This window comes from Mauremys mutica, chromosome 4 (genome assembly GCF_020497125.1).
Source record: "Mauremys mutica isolate MM-2020 ecotype Southern chromosome 4, ASM2049712v1, whole genome shotgun sequence".
NCBI classification, from domain to species: Eukaryota; Metazoa; Chordata; order Testudines; family Geoemydidae; genus Mauremys; species Mauremys mutica.
The window spans coordinates 96,156,468-96,180,320 of record NC_059075.1 but is presented as its reverse complement, the minus strand read 5'-3'; the positions used below and the strand labels follow the sequence as shown (position 1 = coordinate 96,180,320).

At 41.3% G+C, this 23,853-nt stretch overlaps 1 protein-coding gene across 2 annotated transcripts in view; it reads left to right on the top strand.

Moving 5' to 3' along the window:
• Positions 1–23,853, top strand: part of USP47 (ubiquitin specific peptidase 47) — a 102,480-nt gene that overhangs the window by 16,849 nt on the left and 61,778 nt on the right. For both annotated transcript variants that reach the window (XM_045015162.1, XM_045015163.1), the window contains 7 exons: positions 7,322–7,525; positions 8,405–8,518; positions 10,499–10,637; positions 12,424–12,520; positions 20,756–20,901; positions 22,080–22,159; positions 23,097–23,246. In XM_045015162.1, coding sequence (XP_044871097.1) covers positions 7,322–7,525; positions 8,405–8,518; positions 10,499–10,637; positions 12,424–12,520; positions 20,756–20,901; positions 22,080–22,159; positions 23,097–23,246 — 930 coding nt within the window. The remainder of the gene's footprint in view (positions 1–7,321; positions 7,526–8,404; positions 8,519–10,498; positions 10,638–12,423; positions 12,521–20,755; positions 20,902–22,079; positions 22,160–23,096; positions 23,247–23,853) is intronic.

Below are 23,853 nucleotides of genomic sequence, written 5' to 3'. Positions count from 1 at the left end.
TGCAGTCCTAACAATGGAAGCTTTGAGATATTTAATTCCGCTGTTTAATTGTATATTGTCCCTTATGAGCATCTAGCTCTTTTTTTATATTTTGTTTTTACCACCACCAAGAAATACGAGCATGTCTCTGATGGTTCGAAACAGTTTAATTGGAGATTAAAATTTAAAAGCATGGGTTGTAAACACTGACTCAATCACGTAGGATCCTATATCTAACACAATAAATTAGAGACTTGTGGCTCCGTATGCTTTATAACTTGTCCACAAACTTGAAGGAGTACTACGCTGTTTGCTCAACCCGGCCATCTAAAAGCATACAGGATAAAGTAATAAGTATGTGTCATCGTGAATAGAATATAATTTATTTTTATGTACCCTCAAACACCAATTTGGGATTGATGTGTTGTACTCTGAACTCCCTGAGCCACCAGTAGTGCCCTCTGATTTAGGTCCTCTGCAAGAGAACCAACTATTCTTTGCTAGTTGCTACTTTCAGTCTTCCAGTGAACCAAGTGTGATGCCTCAGAGGTAGATAGTGTGGAAAGGGGGAAGTTGTGGGTTGGAGAATGGCCAGGAGACTGTCCTATTGTGGGGGGCACAGATGGGAGTGACAAGAAGATGACTCTCAGCTGGTGAACTGTAAAAGTGGAATTAGTAGCTCTACTCCTGACACTCTGCCTGTGATTGGTGATCACTTATAACCATGTGTTGCAACACACCCAAAGACACTAGCACAGAAATTATTAAAGATCAGTTTGTTAGCCTATATTTTTCTAGTTGTTTAACGCTATTAATACCACCAGCTGGCTCTTGATCTTCAGCTTTTCCTACAAGCGGGAGTTAATTGGATTACAGTGTGTGCTCCCTGTCCTATTCCATGGAGTTAGAACTCATAAATGTAAACTGGGCTGCTTGTAGAACATCAGCTAAGGCCAAGGAAGTCAGGGAGATGAGCTACTGAGTGTGGTGCTGAGTGCTTAGAGAACATAGTGGATAAAACCCATCCTAAAAACAATCACGACTGAGAATCATTAAATCTGAAGTCATTGTTTTCAGTGATGAACCTGGGGGAGAGGAGGAGGAATGGACGGTGAGGGTTTTTTTCATGGGATTAGATTAAATCAGTGCTGCTATACAGTTTGGTCCCATGGTGCTCCGTGGTACATGGTAGCCTGTCACTGTCCTTTAGGGATTACAGCTAGGCAAATGAAGCCACATGATTCCTTATCCCTCAAACCACACTGAGCCTACCAGTTAGATGAATGTGGACCAGCTGATGCAGTGAAGTGAAGAGAGCTGTATCTCAGAGTAGCATAAATCAGTTGGAGCAGGATTGTTCTCCAGAATAGCAATCCTATTCTGTGTTCTGTTCTCCTGATATTGCTTTATCTCCCACAATCTGTGAAAAACTGGTATTCTGTTGAACTCCTTTACTATTTCTTTTGTGTGTAGTTTACATTCCAGCACAGTTGCAGTCTGCTTTCTCCTCCTGAGAGAGTTCAGTCCATAAGATTGGCATTTTCCAGAAAGGATGAAATGAATGAAGTATTGCAGATTTGCTGGAAAATATGCCTTTTACCTCTGAAGAGCATGTTTTCCTGTGAAGTTTTCCGTATTGAAGAATGCGTCCAGCATGCCTACAGACTATGGGAAGCTTGATTTCTAATCTGAGAAAATTCTCAATGGAAAGTGAGCCCACTTAATGTAGAAGTATTGCTTACTCTTATTGCTTTATTTAGATGGTTTAGATAGATGCCTCAAACGTTTATTTGGAGAAGGCTATAAAAATCACTTCAGCATTTAAGATCTTTAGTATCCATATTGGCATTGTGTGTTTTCAGGCACTCTGGCTATTGCTACAAGCCTCCGTCCTTCATATAAGGTTCAGTGGTATATATAGACCCTCTTCACAGAGAGTACAGCTGTGATATACTACGTCAGTTGCTTCTGTGTTTCTCACTTTCATGTATTACAATGCCGTTTGTGTGGAAATATAATTATTTATCAGGTCTTGCCTGTAGCTCTCCATCTGGCAGGAAAGGATCGTTCTCTAGGAGATGATTTTAAGTCATAGATTACAATTTCAGCCTGAGTATGATTCTTGTTTACCTGCAAGTCTTCATCCACCAAAGATTGGCAATATCGCAGCATGAATCTGTTTGCCTTTGAGACCAATGTGCTTGTTCTGTAGTGGGCAGACATCTGTGCTTCTTGACATGAATTTGCAAGAGGCAAGATCTTGTGCTTTCCACTTTATAAATTCAGAAGACTGGTTACTTTAGAGATTCTTATCCTCTCCACACACCCCTGACTCTAGTATGGTCTGTATTTTTAAATATCATTTTCCCTTAGTACTCTGGAAGTCCAAAACCTAGAAATAATTTTTGAGGGGATTAATTTTAGTGTTTCAGTGGATCTTTGGCTTTCCACTTATTATGCAGTAACTGTTATTGAAACACACAGGGCCGGTGCAAGGATACTTGGCGCCCTATGCAAAACTTCCAGCTTGCGCCTTCCACCCCAACCCCTCCCCCCAGAGCATCGACTATAAACTTTCAAAAATGAATACTGCATAATATGGCTTTGTTCATTAGAATTAATACACGTTCTACTTGAAAATTTATTAATATAATTTAGTCTACATATTTAATGAAAATAAATGAATAACCTGACAGGGTATGGGGCTGGCTGACTTCGGGCAGGGGGGTGCGGCAGGGGTTGGCTAGAGATGAGGGGGTGCAGGGCTGGCTGGAAGCAGGGAAAGGGAGCATGGCAGGGGTTGGCTGGAAACGGGGTGCGGGGCTGGCTGCAGACAGGAGTTGTGGGGTTGGCTGTGGGCAGGGCAGGGGGTTCAGCAGGGGTTGACTGGAGACGGGGTGCGGGGCTGGAGGCAGGGCAGGGGGTGCAGCAGGGACTGGGGGCAGGGCAGCGTAGGGGGTGCAGCAGGGGCTGGCTGGAGGCGAGGCGAGGCAGGGCAGGGCAGGGGGTGCGGCAGGGGCTGGCTGCGGGCAGGGTGGCAGGTACCAGGGCTGTCCCTAGATAACATGGGGACCTATGCTGTGCCCCCCCCCGCAGGGTGGGTGTGGTGCCCCCGGCCTCTGCGGGGGGAGGGTCGAGGGGGGAGCCCCAGGTTTCCGGAGGGGGCAGGCCTCTGGCGGGGGCTGGCTTTGAGGGCAGGGGGGAACCACCCCCAGCACTCACTGGCAGCGCGGCTGGGGCTGGGTCTCTGCACTTCCCCCCGCCGGTGAGTGCAGGCCTGGCCCTGCTGCAGTGCTCAGGGAGTGGGGGCGGGGCAGGGCTGGGCAGGGGCCCTGGGGAAGAGCCAGAGCAGCAGGGAGCAGCGTAGCGCCCCCAGCGGCCAAAGGAGGAATAACATCACTTCCTGGCTGGCTGGAGCTAATCAAAGCCGTAGCGCCGGGTGAGCATCCCAGACATTTTGGCACCCTCAAATTTTGGCGCCCTAGGCAGCTGCCTATTTTTCCTAATGGTTGCACTGGCCCTGGATACACAACATTGTAAAATGTCCTTTCCTTTGTACTTTGGGGCCTTTGTGACCCCCCCTTCTCCATTTAGTTTTCTTGCTCTTCTCTAGTTCAAGATTGTTTGTGTTTTTTTTCTCCTGTTTTATCAGAGATAAAATGGTGCTTAGAGCAATATGTACTAGTAGCTTTTTTAGCCAAGATGATTTACTCAGGCAACTAACAAGTTACTAGATCACAGGCCCTGGTTCTCTTGGGGGACTTCAGTCACCCTGATATCTGCTGGGAGAGCAATACAGCAGTGTACAGACAATCTAGGAAGTTTTTGGAAAGTGTAGGGACAATTTCCTGGTGCAAGTGCTGGAGGAACCAACTAGAGGCAGAGCTCTCTCTTCTTGACCTGCTGCTCACAAACAGGGAAAAATATAGTAGGGGAAGCAAAAGTGGATGGGACCCTGGGACGCAGTGACCATGAGATGGTCGAGTTCAGGATCTTGACACAAGGAAGAAAGGAGAGCAGCAGAATACGGACCCTGGACTTCAGAAAAGCAGACTTTGACTCCCTCAGGGAACTAATAGGCAGGATCCCCTGGGAGAATAACATGAGGGGGAAAGGAGTCCAGGAGAGCTGGAGTATTTTAAAGAATCCTTATTGAAGTTGCAAGAACAAACCACCTTGATGTATAGCAAGAATAGTAAATATGGCAGGCGACCAGCTTGGCTTAACAGTGAAATCCTTGCTGATTTTAAGTACAGAAAAGAAGCTTACAAGAAGTGGAAGCTTGGACAAATGGCCAGGGAAGAGTATAAAAATATTGCTCAGGCATGCAGTAGTGAAATCAGGAAGGCCAAATCACACTTGGAGTTGCAGCTAGCAAGAGATGTTAAGAGTAACAAGAAGGGTTTCTACAGGTATGTTGGCAACAAGGAGGAGGTCAGGGAAAGTGTGGGCCCTTTACTGAATGGGGGAGGCAACCTAGTGACAGAGGATGTGGAAAAAGCTAATGTACTCAATGCTTTTTTGCCTCTGTCTTCAGGAACAAGGTCAGCTCCTAGAGTACTGCACTGGGCAGCACAATATGGGGAGGAGGTGACCAACTCTCTGTGAAGAAAAGTGGTTCAGGACTATTTAGAAAAGCTGAATGAGCACAAGTCCATGGGGCCGGATGCACTGCATCCGAAGGTGCTAAAATCTGTGATTGCAGAGCCAATGGCCGTTATCTTTGAAAACTCATGGTGATCGGGGGAGGTCCCAGATGATTGTAAAAAGGCTAATGTAGTGCCCATCTTTAAAAAAGGGAAGGAGGAGGACCTGGGGAGCTACAGGCCAGCCAGCCTCACCTCAGTCCCTGGAAAAATCATGGAGCAGGTCCTCAAGGAATCAGTTTTGAAGCACTTAGAGGAGAGGAAAGTGATCAGGAACAGTCAGCATGGATTCACCAAGGGCAAGTCATGCCTGACTAACCTAATTGCCTTCTATGATGAGATAACTGGCTCTGTGGATGAGGGGAAAGCAGTGGATATGTTGTTTCTTGACTTTAGCAAAGCTTTTGATATGGTCTCCCGCATTATTCTGGCCAGCAAGTTAAAGTAGTATGGGCTGGATGAATGGACTATAAGATGGATAGAAAGCTGGCTAAATCATCAGTCTCAACGGGTAGCGATCAATGACTCCATGTCTAGTTGGCAGCTGGTATCAAGGAGTGCCCCAATGGTCGGTTCTGGGGCCAGTTTTGTTCAATATCTTCATTAATAATCTGGAGAATGGTGTGGACTGCACCCTCAGCAAGTTTGCAGATGACACTAAACTGGGAGGAGTGGTAGATACACTGGAGGGTAGGGATAGGATACAGAGGGACCTAGACAAATTGGAGGTTTGGGCCAAAAGAAATCTGATGAGATTCAACAAGGACAAGTGCAGAGTCCTGCACTTGGGAAGGAAGAATCCCATGCGTTGCTACAGACTAGTGGCTAGGCAGCAGTTCTGCAGAAAAGGACCTAGGGGTTACAGTGGACGAGAAGCTGGATACAAATCAACAGTGTGCCCTTGTTGCCAAGAAGGGTAATGACGTTTTGGGCTATATAAGTAGGGGCATTGCCAGCAGATCGAGGGATGTGATCATTCCCCTCTATTCGACATTGGTGAGGCCTCTTCTGGAGTACTGTGTCCAGTTTTGGGCCCCACACTGTAAGAAGGATTTGGAAAAATTGGAGAGAGTCCAGCGGAGGGCAACAAAAATATTTAGGGAGCTGGAGCCACATGACTTATGAGGAGAGGCTGTGAGGGTACTGGGATTATTTAGTCTGCAGAAGAGAAGAATGAGGTGGGATTTGATAGCTGCTTTCAGCTACCTGAAAGGGGGTTCCAAAGAGGATGGAGCTAGGTTGTTCTCAGTGGTGGCAGATGACAGAACAAGGAGTAATGGTCTCAAGTTGTAGTGGGGGAGGTTTAGATTGGATATTAGGAAAAACTTTTTCACTAGGTGGATGGTGAAATACTGGAATGGGTTACCTAGGTAGGTGGTGGAATCTCCTTCCTTAGAGGTTTTTAAGGTCAGGCTTGACAAAGCCCTGGCTGGGATGATTTAGTTGGGGTTTGGTTGTGCTTTGAGCAGGGGGTTGGACTAGAGGACCTCCTGAGGTCCCTTCAAGTCATTCAGCATATAATGCCTGTCCGAACTCATTTTACAGTGAATTTTGCAAAAGAATGATTCTCTTGACGGTTCAGAAGTTTTAAAACCAGTTCTCAAGATTGTTGTAGGTTGCAGATCTTCTGTTTTACTGTCTTAAGAATCAGTAAGGTGGTGAGCCTCTTGTCTCATGGCTAGAACTTTGGGATGGCTCTGTTAGGCAATTATTTCTCTACCCTCTGACTCCCCAGAAACAGGCAAACAAACAAAACATTCTCATTCCCTTTTAACGAGATTTCTGCTATCTAGATTCCTTAAAGCAAGTTTAGTATAAAAGAAAGAATTGTGAAGCCAATTATGTGGATCATTTACTACAAAACCATTGAGTGTGTGTGTGTGTATTTATTTATTTTTATTTAAAAATGAAAGATCAAGACATTTGCAGATATAAGTTTGTCTATGATGGTTGAGTCCCAATTTTTCTCTTATTTCATTTTAATAATAAAAAAATGTCGGAATGTGTTTTGTAAATTGCAGAGCTTAATTATGCAGGGACAAATAGACCTGAACTACAACCTTGATAACTTTCATTTTGCTACTGAATACATCTGATAATTTACATAAATTTTTCAGAGAAGGTTTAGTAGAACTGTTGAGTTTTCATATTCCTTCATTATTTTTACAAAACATACTATTTAAAATTACTATGCTATGATGTTAGTAAGGTTAAACCTAAACTATACTGATTAAATGAGCAAAATACACTTGATCCAGTATCCTTGCTTTTATTGTTTGCTTTCTAATTGTAAAGTTCAGTAATTTTTCTTCTTAAACATATCTTATTTCTAGTACTTTAGAACTCTGATTTTTATTTGTGTTTCTGATGACTGACTGTCTAAAATATGCAAAAACATACATGCATAACTGTGAAAAGACTACTTAGGATATCTTTAGGAGTTTCTAGCATATAAAAGCTCTACCATAAGTTAGCTAGCATGAGAATTGAAATTACAGAAGAACCTTAGCTAGCACATGCTGTGGCATTTAACATTGACTTTATACTTTCCATGCTTCTAAAATAAAAATTGTAGATTTAAATTAGCAAAATGTTTTTGTTGTAGTTGGAGGTGTTGTTACTTTACAGATATAGGAATTGTTTTTTAAAAAACTCTTCTTTTAACCTAATGAATAAGTTGTCTGCTCTGATTTCAGATAGAAAGTGCTGCTGATGAACCCAGAGTGCTGTGTATAATACAAGATACTACCAATTCTAAGACTGTGAATGAACGTATCACTTTAAACCTGCCAGCTTCCACCCCATTAAGAAGGCTGTTTGAGGATGTGGCCTCCAAAGTGGGCTATGTTAATGGAACTTTTGATTTAGTTTGGGGAAATGGAATCAATGTCGCAGATATGGTAATGCAAGAATTTATTTATTTATTATTATTTTTAAGGAAAAAAATTGGGTGATAAAGTGAACATTTGTAGAAGTTTGTTTTGCAGAACAGTACTTGCATAATGTTTTCAGTATTGTACGATGTTTTCAAATCTTCCCCTTGCATCTAGTTCCTATAGTGACCTAAGACCTGGAAAAATTTGTAATCAAACTCAACCAAGCTAGTTAATGATGTTACTAGACTTAAATCTGAATTTCTTTTTGTTTTTGTTGATTTTAGTTTAGACTGTTATGTACTATCAGGTGTATTCTAGAAGGAACACTTGCTGAACAACTAATTGACAAGTTCTTAATATGATCATTCATCTAAATCGCACACTAGCACTTATTCTCCAGATGTATTTTTTTTTAAATAAAAGAAACATCAACAACTAAATCAAGGGATAGCTCAGTGGTTTGAGCATTGGCCTGCTAACCCCAAGGTTGTGAGTTTAATCCTTGAAGGGGCCACTTAGGGATCTGGGGCAAAAATCTGTCTGGGGATTGGTCCTGCTTTGAGCAGGGGGTTGGACTAGATGACTGCCTGAGGTCCCGTCCAACCCTGATATTCCATGATTCTATGACTAGTGGTTCAGCTCCTGAATAAACTGACCAATTTGCAAATATTTATTAAATATTTTGATTAAGATTTGATTTATTCACTGGTTTCTCTTGGCGATAGTTCTTTCTGAACTCCTAAGTTTGATACTAAAAGCTGCTTATTTCGTAGATGGCAAGGCTATTTTCTTTTTCATTGTAGTATAAGTTATTTGAAGCAATATATTTAGAAGAAAACTTACTGAACTGGTTCAGAAAATCTTTGATTACATATAAATGTGTCTGATGTTTTGTTCTTACAGACTCCTTTGGATCAAACCAGCGATAAATCTATTCTTGATGCTGGTTTTGAGGTAGGGAAGAAAAATTTTCTACATTTGACAGATAAAGATGGTGAACAGCCTCATATAATGTCGGTAAGCCAAAATTGATATATTCACCACATTTATATTCCTTTCAAGCTTTACCAGAGATAAAATGTGTTATGCCTTATTCTTGTGACAAGATTACATTATTGTTCTTTTTCTAGCCCTGTTTGTCATACTGTCTCTCAAAAAAAACTGTCAATGCAACTCAATTACATGTATTACCTGTTTATGTCCCTGAAGTAAAAATACCAGTGATTAAAAATAGGGTGTTATTTTCTGTTACTGCTTGCCAAATTATGTTCAATATTATATAATCAACTAAACTTTGATTATATAAAGACAGGTCTTAACAGTATGGACTTAATAGTATCCCAGCCGAGTGTAAGATAATTCTGCATACAACATAGGATCTTTAGCAGCAAAGGTGTAGCTACAGCTTCAGTTTTGTAGTCTTGCATTTTTATTTATTCTGTAAAAAAACAGATTAAACACAATAAAGATTGTTACAATCAATTGTGGACTGCCACAAAAATGTTTGAAAGTTCCTGCTGAGTGAATTTTAGAATCCAAGGAAGTGAAAATAGCAATGGTTTATATGAGCCAGGCATTGGTTAGGCTAGCTACATAAAAGATTTACTATGATGATCTGTCAGCGTTTCCTTATCCTGACCTGCTGAGGCTTTCTTGAGCAGATTGTCTTTTGTGCCAAATTGGTTTTACAGTATGAAAATATGTTCAGGATAAGACCCTCAAACTCACTTTTTTGTGACCAAAGTCAGAATTTGAATCCAGACTGGACAGTTGTTTTGTTTTTTTTTCTTTTTTTGGGAGGAAAATGGGATAGCGGACTGTCCAACAAATTGCTGCTGTTTCTTAAAAATTATTTTTGTGTTTTTAAGTATACTTGTGCCCAAAACATTGGATTGGTGCATTTAAAAAACAGGAATAAAAATTGTATGAAGACTTATTAAACTAAAGGGTTACCAACAGCTACATATAATCACTTCCAGTGATTTGAGTTTCTTAACAGTTAAACCACAGAAATGAAATGTGACTTAAATCATCGCCATACAGGCAGTTAAGAGCTCTTACTGGAATTGTCATCCTTATTCCACCTTTAGCCTGGGTTATGACGGGGATCTCTGAATAGGGAGAACTGGTAGCAAACACCTATATTTAAGTTGCACAACACTGTCTACTATACTTATTTTTTCAGAAGCTCTGATGTCTCTGTTTCCAACTAGCTTTTGAAATTTGGCAAGGGGAAAGACCTCTGGCTAGGGACTTGTTTCACATAAAATTTTGTTTTGTTTTTGTTGAGACAAACTGTTAAAAATAACTATTTCCCTACTGTCATTTGTGTTCATCAGGAAAATTTCTGGTAGAATGTTAGAATAAAAAAACTTTACTCTGGGGGCTCCACACATGGAACAGGAGCCAGTCTCAAAGCTCCCATAGTAGAAGTGTTTGCTGTGGTACTACAGGTTCAGGGTTCACACCTTACTGATGACGTATAATAGGGGGATTGTTACAGTTGTGCATAATATAATTTGTTTTAGTTCTTTCCTAAAAAAAAACAAAATAACAAAATCCACATATCTAACCCTGGCAATTGCATACAAATATGTAGTAACACTTTTTGTTTGCAAAACTACTTTAGTTGGCAAAATCAAACACTTGTATGTTAGGAAATGCCTGATTTACGATTGCCTGTGCAACCTTAATTTTTCCCCCCTCATATGCGTATGCATTACAGTAATCTTTAACTAGAGAGTCATATACTGTTGTTTCCACAGGACACTTGCCTTAGTGCACAGGATAGACTCACGAGGGGGCAGAAATAAGGTTACAAGAGCAACTGTAAATCAGGCATTTCATAAATTTTGAGTGTTTGACTTTACAACCTAACTGATCTTTTAACATGGGCTCTTTTGTGTGAGATATATATTAGCTGAGTTTTAACTTCTTTTGTAAAAGTTAGTTAAGTACATTAATTTTTACATAAAAATCAATGTATTCATATTTTAGGAGGAATCAGGTACAACAGATGATGGTAATCAAGAGAGGTTTATAGGCCCTCTACCAAGAGAAGGCTCTGTTGGTTGTACCAATGATTACGTCTGTCAAAACTACTCATACTCTTCTATCCTGAGTAAATCAGAGACAGGTATGGTGTTTTGTCCCGCTTTGTTTTAACCTGTTTAATAAAGCAACACTAAGTGTTAATTATTTTAAAATAATATTAAAATTCTTCTTAAGTAAGCAGGATCTTAATTTATTTTGAAGAGGAAAGAGCCATTTATTTTAAATCCATTAAAATGTTAGAATATTTTTTTTTATCTACTGTTGATAGTTCTTAAAAGATCTGTCTTTGGAAAAAGGAGAAAAGTATCCCCTTCTTGGTCTATAATAAGATTGCAATGTGTGTGAAGAAATGTTCCTTCAAAGGCAGGGGCTTTTTTTGGTGGATGGTTGGGGAGGGGATTGCTTGGTGCCAGTGTGCTTTTAAAGTTTAAATCCACAATTGCTGTTGAATTTCTTGTTCTTCCCAACACTCCACTTTCCCTAACCCCAATTTATAATTTGGTTTTGACAGTACTGTTTGTGGGATTACAGTACATCTGTTCCCTCTTTTTCATGCATTTGCGTGTTCAGCTGGTAGTGTAAATCATGCTGTAAATGCAAATGGTAATCATATGTTATCCTTTTATAGGCTATATTTGAAACTTTTCTTGACTTGTGACTAAACAGATCTTTTCTCATTAGTAGTTGGAATTTAGGACTGTTATTGACCTCTGGTGTTGAATACCGCAACACTGATAGGATGTAAACATTCATGTTATGGCAGTCCTGCTGGTCCAGGTTGTTTTTTTATGTGGGGGGCAAGAAATTGTGCTAACTGATGTCAAGTGTCTTTTTATCCAAATACAGTTGTGGTAGATAATCTACAGTAAGAGAACAAATACAATAGAATGCATATATCCCAATTTTGAACTCTTTTTTCACAAAAACTTCCATTCATTGCAAAGGGTGGTTGCCTTTTGTATTATGAAAAGGGAACTGTACCCAAGTAGTCCTTTTCACTTAAAGCTGCAGAATACAGAATTAAATGTCATGAAAGCAAATGTCCAAATTCATTTCTATGTCACTGTATGCAGCAATATATTGAATTTTTACTTTGTCCCATACATGCTACATGGTTTGGAGAGAACTGGCCTTAATGCCACTTCAGATAGGTTTTTAATTTAGGCAAATGTTTCACTCCCCATCTCTCTTGAAACTAATTAAACTTGTTACTGAATTTAGTAGTAGTTTGTTGCTATTTTTTATGGGGGGAGCTCGAGGAGGTGAGTAACTTTTAACATCTTAGAGAGAGAGACAATAAAGGCTATTGATTTGTTATTAATCAGCACAAAGTACTTTACAGATGATGGCTTAGGGAGTGATTACAACAGTTAAAATTGCTATTTTGCTTTTAATTACACCAAACTGTGGATTTTTTTTGAGTCTCAAGTTTTTTTTAAATGATTTACATCAAGTGTAAATTACCTTCTTGATGTAAATCATTTAAAAAAAAATTAGGTTATAGCTTCACTTGTGCCCATGTTAGTAGTACCTAGTAAACCTGGAATGTTTAGTTTAATGTTAATGAATTATCTTTTACAATATCATTAAAATATACTCATGAGGTTCAAGCAGATTTTGAGAGGTTGAATGCCAAGTGACTTTTTTAACTGTACATCTTTAATGCTGTCCCAGATTGAGCAATAATTAGGACAATTTTTGTCATGTCTACACTTTTTTATAGTTGTTTTAATGACATACCTGCATGTGGTCGTGTTAATGTTGCTTCTATAATCATTCTTTCTTGTGAGTTACATATTAGTTTTCTTCTGTCAGGTGTGGAAACTACTTTGTGTTTCCAACTCATTCTTATTTGTATATTTTTTTAGGCTATGTGGGATTAGTAAATCAAGCTATGACTTGCTATTTGAACAGCCTATTGCAAACACTTTTCATGACTCCTGAATTTAGAAATGCATTATACAAGTAAGTATTTGTTTTATATAAACAGAATTGTATCATTAATATTGACATCTTAGAAAACTTACCTAATAGGCTTCTATCCTGCCACAGATATGCAGGCATGGCATGTGAATTTCTTTCGTGTTACCTCCCCTGTTTGGAAATGCAAATGCATCTAAACTGCAGTGGCAGTTTTGGGTGTGCAGGGAGTGCAGTTGTTTCCAAGGTGGGTAGACATAAGGAACAGGGGTTGTAAGGAAAACAAGGAATGAGCTTGCCTCAAGAACAAATTTCTTCTCTTCTTTTCCTTTTTATATTCTAGATCAGGTTCAGTTACCTGTCTACCTAGAGTTTTAACCATGAGCTGAACCTACAGCTGTTCTCTGTTCACACTTGATGTAATCTCCCCAGACATGTAAAGCCAACTACACATTTTTTTTAAGTTACATCTACAATCACCTTATTTCCAAATAAAACCCCTTGCTCTTTTAAGTAGTGACTTTTGTGCCCAGGAGGAAGCTTTCTTGGCAAGTGGCCTATAACTGTGGAATGTGGCTCAATAAAAAATCAGAGTGACCAAGAACCTCTACATCTTCAAGTCAAAATAAAATAGAAAGTCTTCAGCTTCCCTCCAATAACTTGAGCAAAATCACGTTTTAGAACAAATACCCCAATCAAACCCAAGAAGCCCTGAAGTCACTTTAAAATTCTGAGGAAATGAGAGCAACGCAGGGATCTTCTTGTGTCACTTTAATTTGTAAAGTGTTTGGATACCATGATGATGGTTGCAGTATAAGATCCTATATAGATAATGTTTAAACATTTTTGCCATTAAATGACACTTAAGATGTTTCTTTGTGGTGGGTAATTTTGATGTAAGCATCCATCTGTGGCACAGTAAAATGTGTTTTATGATCATGCTTTCCCCCTTAAACTGAATGAATGGTTTCTTTGTATGTGATCCCCTGGTATATTATGTACTACAAGATGAGCCATGGGCTAGGATGATTCTCTGCTGTGGTTAATGGACATCAATGGTACAATACAATTTCCCCAAATGTAGATGGAAAAACCCGTTAGATAACAATAGTAGGTCTTGTCTAAAGGTCTAGTACACCTATATCCAAATCAGGCATGCCTAAGGGTACGTCTGCACTACAAGACTATTTCGAATCTACTTAATTCGAATTTGTGGAATCGACCTTATGAAGTCGAATTTGTGTATCCACACTAAATACACTAATTCGACTGTCTGAGTCCACAGTAACGGGGCCAGCGTCGACTTTGGAAGCGGTGCACTGTGGGAAGCTATCCCACAGTTCCCGCACTCCCCGCTGCCCATTGGAATGCTGGGGGAAAAAATGTGTCGAGGATGGTTTTGGGTAACTGTCATCATTGAACCGTCAATCACGCCCTCCCTCCCTCCCTCCCTGAAAGCGCCTGCGGGCAATCTGTTCGTGCACTTTTCTGCTCAGTGACAGCGCGGGCGCCACAGCACTTTGAGCACGGATCCCGCTGCAGTTATGGCCGTTGTCAACTCCTCGCACCTTATCGTCCACCTCTTCCACAGTCAGCTGCTGAGAAATAGGGCTACTTTTCAATGGTGCTGCGAGCACTGGTGGACCATGGGGGACGTTTTACCAACATCAACGTCGGGTGGCCAGGCAAAGTTCATGACGTGCTTGTTTTCAGGAACTCTGGTCTGTTTAGTCACCTGCAGGAAGGTAGTTTCTTCCCGGACCACAAAATAAGTCTTGGGGATGTGCAGATGCCTATAGTGATCGTCGGGGACCCAGCCTACCCGCTAATGCCCTGGCTCGTGAAGCTCTGTGCAGGCGCCTTGCACAGCGACAAGGAACTCTTCAAGTACCAGTGAGCAGCGTGACCTGTGACTGTTCAGTTTTTTTACAGAGAAGCTGAACCTGCCCCTGTTTCTTTACCAAGTTACTGTTGACTAGCATCTGCAGTTACATACCCCGCCCACCCCGCTTCCCCAACTTCCAACACACGTATAAAAATAAAATACATGTTCCACTGTAACTTTACAAAGGTTTCTTTATTGATGACTTTGCGTTACAGGGTTGAAACTGGGACACGGACTGTGCTGGGTAGGGTGTGCGGTGATGTAAAGACCGCCTGTAAACTCGAGGAATGACAGGCTCCTGCTCCCAGAGCGGTCTGCAGTGCCAGACTGGATGTTTCAACGGAGCCTGCCATCCCTCCTTTTTGGGACTCTGTGTGCGTGGGCTATGTGGCCTTTTGGCGGGGGAGGACGGATACAGATTCCTCTGCTGCGTGGCTCTGTGGTCCAGGACAGGGACCGTTGCATGAGATCTGTAACCCTCCTCCCCCGCTACAAAGTCACGTACCCCCCCACCCACACAGAACCTGCAAACCACCTCCCATACCGACCAGGGTGCGTACTGACTGCAGTGTGTGTGTGACCTGCTGCTGATCCTGCCCCCATGTCTGTACCCTGGTAAAGGTGATTGTCCTGTCAAATTACCAACCCCTTCCCCCCCTTCAAACACAGTCTCCTCTAAAAGAACATGACGGAAAAAGTAATTAACAGAAAAGTATTTTTTATTATCAACTAGACAGGGGATGAAACTGGGATGGGGGCTTGGGTGAGGCGGGAAGGAAAGGACTTCTCAAAAATTAGGCTATGAGAGCTTTTCGGTACTTGAGCACTCTGCTGGGGTGCAGTGACAGTTTACACGGCCTCTGGCGCCCCTCCTTCTGGTTATTTTGGGTGAGGGGGGTATGGGACTTTGTGGCGGGGGAGGGCGGTTGCAGATACACTGCGGGGGGCTCTGTCCTCCTGCCTGAGGTCCTGCAGAACATGCACAAGGCGCAGGAGCATGTCCGTTTGCTCCCTCATTAGTCCAAGCAGCGTTTGAGTCGACTGCTTGTCTTCCTCACGCCACCTCTCCTCCCCTTCGCTGTGTGAGCGCTGGTACAGAGAGAGGGTCTCCCTCCACTGGCTCTGCTGGTCCGCCTCGTCTCGGGAGCACCCCATAACTTCAGCGAACATCTCGTCCCCTGTCTTTTTCTTTCGCCGCCTAATCTTTGCCAGCCTCTGTGAGGGGGATGCTGTGGCAGGTCTGGAGACAGTCGAAGCTGTGTGACGGGGAAAAAGGGAGTGAATTCCTTGCAAAGATAAATTTTGGCGAACAATGAACACAGTGTAGTCTGCCTCTGTGAATTCTGGGTTGAGATTCCAGTGCCTGATGGGGCAAACACCATTTTCGCGGGTGGTTCTGGGTAAATGTAGTCAGTCATCCCTTCCTCCGGGAAAGCTACAGCAGACAATCATTTCAAGCCCGTTTTCCCTGGATTGCCCTGGCAGACGCCACAGCGTGGAAACCATGGAGCCTGTTTTGCCTTTTGTGCCTGTCACCGTATGTGTACTAGATGCCGCTGACAGAGGCGGTCCAGCAGCGCTACACAGCAGCATGCTTTTGCTTTTGCATGATAGCAGAGATGGTTACCAGCCATACTGTACCATCTACCATACCATAAATTGGTAATAAGATGGGCATGGTTACCAGTCCTTTTGCACTGCAACATTTGCTGCTGTCATAAGTGCCCCTGGCTGCTCTTAGCCAGGGGCGCAAAAGCCAAAATTGGGAATGACTCCCTGAGTCAATCCCTCCTTTTTGGTATGTAAAAATAGAATCAGTCCTGCCTAGAATATGGGCAAGTGTACTAGAGAACCACTGTATCAGAGAACCAGAGAGCACAGCTGCTCTGTGTCAGATCCTGCATAGATTATGAGCTGAATGCTATTCACAGGGGGTGCTCCTGCAACAACCCCACCTGTTCATTCCATTCTTCCCCAGCCTTCCTGGGCTACCATAGCATTGTCCCCCCACTTGTGTGATGAAGTAATAAAGAATGCAGGAATAAGACACAGTGCCTTGTTAGTGAGAAATGAGTGGAAGGCAGCCTCCAGTTGCTATGATAGTCCAGATAGGACATTAAGGAGTGTGGAGGAGAGGAGCCCAGCATCCTGCTGCTAGTCCAGGGGCAATTGAATCTTTTCTTTACACATGAAGGGTGGGGGCTGATGAAGCTCAGCCCCCTGTTGCTATGATGAGGACGGTTACTAGCCATACTGCACCATCTACCAGGAAAAATTAGGGCCAGGCGCCCTTGATCGACCTCACTGATGCTAGTACGCATGGTTACCAGTCCTTTTGCACTGCCCCATGTGCCAATAGGCTGATGATGACGATGGATATCAGTCTTATTGTACCATCAGCCATCCATAGCGTGGGGGGAGTGAGGATGTCGGTGTTCAGTGCTGCACCATCGCATCTATCTTCAGCATTCAGTAAAGATACGGTGACATGTAAAAGAGTCAACAGAGGATTGTTTTCCCTTTCACTTCTGGGGGTGGGGGGGGGGTGCGTAAATTGCCGAGCTATGCCCTGACCCACCGCGGACACTGTGTTTGACCCTAGAAGCATTTGGAGCTCAGCCAAGAATGCAAATGCTTTTCGGAGACAGCAGGAACTGTGGGATACCTTGCGTCCTCAGTCCCCCCTCCCTCCATGAGCGTCCATTTGATTCTTTGGCTTTCCGTTACGCTCATCACGCAGCAGCGTGCTGAGTCTGTGCTATGCCGTCTGTCCGGAGTTTTTTGAAAAATACTCTGGACCAGGCGTAACATTACAGTAATTCCCCTAATTAGATGCAGGAGTCTCCGAGCAAGATCACCCTGAGGACGGTCACTGAAGGAGATAGAGAGCGCATGCTGTGTGAAAGCCAGCACAAACCAGGGCCCTATGCAGCCGTGCTCGGGGAGGCAATGCTCCCTGAATACCTCATGAAAGCTTCGCGCGGAAAAGTGTGCTGCCACGGAGCACCCAATAAGGCAGCTCTCCCCAGGAACCTCCTGCGGAGGCTTTTCGATTACCTCCAGCAGAGCTTCGTGGAGATCTCCCAGGAGGATTTCTGTTCTATCCCCATATATAGAGAGACCTCCTTTTCACATACTTCAGATTCCTGTTATATTAAGAATAAAAGTTTACATGGTTAAAGCACTTACCGAGTGATCCTTCCCCTGATTCAGGATCCGGGTTAATGGCCGGGGAGGGTTGGTAGGGGATCTCTGTGACGGTGATGAAGAGATCCTGGCTGTCGGGGAAACCAGCGTTGTAAGCGCTGTCGCCTGCCTCGTCCTCCACAAACCCTTCCTCATCTTCCCCGTCCGCGAACATCGCCGAGGAACTGGCCGTCGACACTGTCCCATCGTCAGAGTCCATGGTCGCTGGTGGGGCAGTGGTGGCAGGCTCCGTAGCGTCCGTTTGCCGCTTTGATTTTTTGGTAGCCTTGTCTGGGGTCCTTGATTTTCACGCGGCGCTGCGTGGCATCCCGGCTGTATCCTCTGTCTCTCATGGCTTTGGAGACCTTCTCGTAGGTCTTTGCATTCCGTTTGTTGGAGCGCAGCTCCGAAAGCACAGACTCCTCGCCCCACACACCGATCAGATCCAAGAGTTCCCGGTCAGTCTATGCTGGGTCCCTCTTTCTATTCAGAGATTACATGAACTCCTCTGCTGGAGAGCTCTGCATCGCTGCCGGTGCTGCTGAGCTCGCCCCGATGTCCAACCACGAAATGAGATTCTAACTGTGCAGACAGGAAAAGGAATTCAAATTTTCCTGGGACTTTTCCTGTGTGGCTGGTCAGAGCATCCAAGCTCGGACTGCTGTCCAGAGCGTCAACAGAGTGGTGCAGTGTGGGATAGCTCCCGGAGCTAGTAAGTTCGATTTGCATCCACACCTAGCCTAATTCGAGATACCCATGTCGAATTTAGCGCTACTCCCCTCGTCGGGGTGGAGTACCGAATTCGAACTAAAGAGCCCTCTAGGTCGAATTAAACGGCTTCCTACTGTGGACGGTTGAGCAGTTAATTCGAATTAACGCTGCTAAATTCGATTTAAAGTCCTAGTGTAGACCAGGCCTAAGTCTAATGTCTAGTTTTTCCTGTAGGGTAGATGAGTCCTAAGCATAAAAGTACATAGAATTGAGATTATAAAGTTGTCATTCATCTGCTCTTTGCAAAATGGGTTTTTAGCTTTCTTCTAATCCTGTATATCTATCTTAATTTATATTGAAATCTATTTAAAACATTGAAATTACCAATATTTGATAACATCCAAATGTCTAATAGCGAATGTTAAGATCTTTTAAAAAGAATTTATAAATGTACAATCATTACATTCATAATACAGACTTTTAAAAAAATGGCCTGAGTACCGTAAATGTTAAAGCCACACTTCATTTGGCTTGACAGTTTCAAAAACTGAAACATTTGTATGTTGTTTAAAAAGAATAAATAAGTAAAAGATAGACTAGTGCATGGTCCTTGAGCATTTCAGATCAAAAGTAACTGTTTTGGAGCCCATATTTGCTTTTTAATACTAAACTAATCATGATAGTGTCACAGAGGACAGATTATTGAGCAAATGTGCAAAAGTTTTTGTAAAGCAGAGATATGTACATTATAATTTGAGTATATGCTATATCTGATGTGCTTTGCAAGTTTAAAGTAGGGGTACGTCTACACTAACCACCGGATTGGTGGGTAGTGATTGATCTTTCGGGAATCGATTTATTGCGTGTAGTGTAGACATGATAAATCAATCCCCGATCGCTCTTCCGTCGACTGCTGACCTCCAGCTCAGCAAGAGGTGGAAGCAAAGTCGACGGGGGAGTGGCGGCCATAGATCCCGCACTGTGAGGACGTGAAGTAAGTGATTGTAAGTCGATCTAAGATCCGTCGACTTCAGCTTCGCTATTCTTGTAGCTGAAATTGCGTATCTTAAATTCTCTCTCTTTCTCACCCACCCACCAGTGTAAACCAGGCCTCTCTGAATACCCAGGTGCATTGCTTACAAACTGTGTGGCAAAGATTTCCAACAAAGTTGACACATCCAAAGATCACAGAATCATAGAAATGTGGGGCTGGAAAGTCATCAAGGTCCATTCTACTCTCCAACCCCTCTTTCTCCCCCAGATCTCTTGAGGTCATCAATCCATCCCCCTGTGCTGAGGCAGGACCAAGTATACCTAGACCATCCCTGATGGTGTTCGTCTAACCTGTTCTTAAAAGCCTCCACAGACATTGATTTCCTAACCTCCCTTAGTAACCTGTTTAAGTACTTAACTATCCTTATAGTTCGAAAATTTGTCTAGTATCTAACATAAATCTTTCTTGCTGCAAATTAGGTCAATTACTTCCTGTCCTACCTTCAGTTGACACTGAGAACAAACAATCTCCATCCTCTTTATTACAGCCCTTAACGTATCCTTTTCTGCGCTACTGCTGCCCAACCAGCTATACCCCATTTTGTATTTGTGCATTTGCTTTTTCCTTCCTGAGTGTATTTCACTTGTCTTTAATGAATTTCATCGTGTAGATTTTAGGTCAGTTCTCCAATTAATCAAAGTCATTTTGAATTCTAATCCTGTCCTCCAGCATGCTTGCAACACCTCCCAACTTGGTGTTATCTGTAGATTTTATAAGCATACTCGTCACTCCAAGTGAATAGTTATAGATCCTTGCAGGACCCACTAGATATATCCTCCTAGTCTGACAGCAAACAATTGATAACTACTCTTTGAGTATGGTTTTTCAACCAATTGTGCACCCACTTTATAATTTCCTTTAGACCACATTTTCCTGGCTTGCTTTCGAGAAGGTCATGTGGGATTGTCAAAAATTTTACTAAAATGAAGATAAATCATATCTACTACTTCCCCCTATCCATGAAGCCAGTAACCCTGTAAAAGGAGGAAATTAAGTTGTTTTTGCATGATTTGTTCTTGAAAAATCCATGTTGGTATTACTTTATCACCCGGTTATCATCTAGGTGCTTACAAATTGAATATAATCATCAAGCTTTTTAAAAATACAATAACCCAACTCTTATGTTGAGTATTATCTATAAAAGTTGTGTGCTTAAGTGTTGCTTGTGTCCATAATAGCAGCAGTTAAATCAGAGATTCTGAAATGAGTGACATCTTTTATTTTGATACAGTTGCAAAGTGTAGTTAGTGTTGTTTGACTGCTGAGTGGTTTATGAAACCTGGAGAAAATTTTGATTTTCATTAAGCTAAGTCAAACAGAGCATCAGTTAACTCCTACAATTTAGTAAACATTTAAGGACAAGATAATTTCTCCTAACTGAAATGCTATTTTTTTTAAATGAATTGCTTTAGAAGTATTACTCAAATATTTTATTTGTTAATAGATGGGAATTTGAAGAATCCGAAGAAGATGCAGTGATGAGCATCCCTTACCAGCTTCAAAGGCTGTTTGTTTTATTGCAGACCAGCAAAAAGAGAGCAATTGAAACAACAGATGTTACACGGAGCTTTGGATGGGATAGTAGTGAGGGTAATATTTGATATTGGATTTTATTATATGGAAAATTTAGAATAATTGTAATAGTGGTTGTTGTTTTCTGGCTAGTGCTCATTCAAAGGACACTCATAAGGGCACTAAACTGATATTGGTGGTGTAAAAAGACCTCTGTTCATACAATTTTAAAGAAGAACCCAACACTAAGTTCCAATAGAGTAGTTTAAATTGACACTTCTTTTCTAAAACTGTTTTTTGTTTTGTAGTGTAAGGCCAATGAATGAAAATTCATCTTAGATTTCTTGAATTTTTATGGTCAGAGTCCACAGAGTGAATTCAAACTTATAAATAAGTATTTGAGATCACTGGAAAGATAATGTTACAGTTTTGCCTAGAAGCTTCACATTTTTCATTTTTATGTAGAGTTTGATTGATTTTCCCCAAATTATTTTTAAACTTTTTTTTCCTCACACAGCTAGAAATTAAATATATATTTCTGGCAAAAATCTTTAAGTTGGAATTAAAGTTGTAAATATAAGTTATTTAAAGGAAATCCCCTTTAAAAAGATGATGTAGCTGTCTCAGAAAACATAAATCAACCTAGAAATGCAAAGGTTACACTTAAGCAGAAAATAATACAGAAAATTCTAAACACATTAAATTTGGGGATGCACAGTTGGTCACTTGGACAAAGTAATTCTGCCCTCTGCCCTGCTGATCTTCTGCACTTTGCACGTGTCCCACCATGATATGAGATGAGAGTTTATTTGCCTTAAACTTTCTGGGAAAAAACCTAGGTGGATTTGTTTTAGTTTTGGGGAAGTGCGGGCGAAGTATGTCAGAATTAGGTTCGTAATGGAAGACTATCTTAAACTGTAACTATGCAGACAAGCACCTCCATATTGTTTGCATGTATATTCATACATGTATATTCATGAACATATGCTCAAAACGTGTCCTAATATATACATATACATTTAGATAAGATGTATGCTAACTTTCCTCATTTTATGATTTTAGAATAACTTAAGCCCAACAGGGAAAGTTTACAGTAAATCAAAACTTAGGCATAGAACTTTGACAGTAACCTCAAAACTAAGTGGTTTATTTTAAACAATATATATCTATAACTGTGCTATAGAAAATATTAGAAGGGTGTGAATGATTTTTTTTTCTTGTTTTCACTGAATGAGATTAATTTTACTTTATACCAGCATGGCAGCAGCATGATGTACAGGAGCTTTGTAGAGTCATGTTTGATGCTTTGGAACAGAAGTGGAAGCAAACAGAGCAGGTAATATACCATAAAACTTCATCTTTCAGGGAAAGAATGTTGGAGGAATGTTATTTAACTCTGTCTTCTAAATGTAGTCATGTAGTAATTGTTTTGCAAGACAATTGAAAATCTGCCACTGTCTTTTGTCTGAGGTGTAGTGGTTGACTTACTGCATGCTTGAGTGTGATTTATTTTTTGAGATTGGTTTACAGATTTTATTTTAATTAAAGGTGTGTGTTTGTGTGTGTGTGTAAAGGTCTAAGTCCTGGTCACAGTGACCTGGATCTTCAGTTTTGATGTGCACTGCAGAAGGCCAGCATAACTGACCAATTGAGGGTTTCCCCACCATGGGGAAAAATTCCTAGGTACCCTTTAGCAAGCATATATGGCTCTATGCAGCTTCTCTTTCCCTACCATAGATAAAACAAGAATGGTCATGGCCAGAGCATTGCTGCATACTATGGATATCTAGATGGTGTACTTTCCCCTTTGAGGCAATCATTAGTGGGGAGTTGCAGATGATTCCTTTGTAGTACCTTTCCCTGTCCGGCCACCAGCATTTTTTGAACACAGATGAGAACTGAAATAATATAATTGTGATTAAGTAATAAGAAAAAACTTTATTTTACAACATTATGTTTACTTTAGAGCACGGCTTTATATGTAGAAGGCAGGAACCACCATGATAAGAGTTGTCTAAAATAAACATAAGGTAGAAAACAGGAACCATCAGGACATTTTACTGCCCAGTAGGATGTGCTCTGAAGTGTGCATTTGTGATTATAAAATGTATATTTTTCACATGTTTAATATATAACTATGATCTCTCCCTCTTCAATTAAGTGTAAGGAAAAAGGGATGTCAGTGTAAAACTAAAGAAAAGGAATACTTTGTTTTAACCTTTTTTAGATGTTGTTTCAAACTATGCCAAAATAAATCTCTCCATTTGTTTTAGGCTGATCTCATAAATCAACTGTATCAAGGCAAACTGAAGGACTATGTAAGATGTCTAGAATGTGGCTATGAGGGCTGGAGAATTGACACTTACCTGGATATTCCATTGGTCATCAGACCTTATGGCTCCAACCAGGCATTTGCTAGCGTGGTGTGTACTCTTATGCTGACAGCTAGTACATCCATACACACATAGAATACATAATGCGACAGTGGTATAATTTCTTACATGGTAAGTATCATCCTAGATACTCCATCTTGGGGTGTTCGTCTTTGTGCAGTGAACCAGCTAGCAAGTTCTAGAAGATTTTTTTTTTAACCCTTCAATGAGTCCTACTGGTGCATGTATAAGGGGAGGGGAAATGCAACTATTCTGCCTTAAGGTTACAATAATTTATTATTTTCTTTCTGATAGAATTTTCAGTATTTGCCGTAGGTATCGCTTGTGAAAACACTGATTTTCTTTTGATTGACTGGTGGTTTTTTTGTTAGCACTTCTGTTAGCTTTTGTTAGTACTGTTGGAAGGTTTAGTGAAAGAACAGGACAGCTACCTACTGAAATTTGTTTACTAGTTTAATCTCTCTGTGTTGGTTTTTATAATTTAAGAGTTTAAAAATAACACATCCCTTATTATTTGGCAAGTATTCTGTAATTCTAATGATAAAAATTCCATTATGCCTCTATTTTCTTTATTAATACTTTTGCGCTGGCATTAGTGATATTGGCAAATGTATAAAATGTAGGGAATAACTTTTAA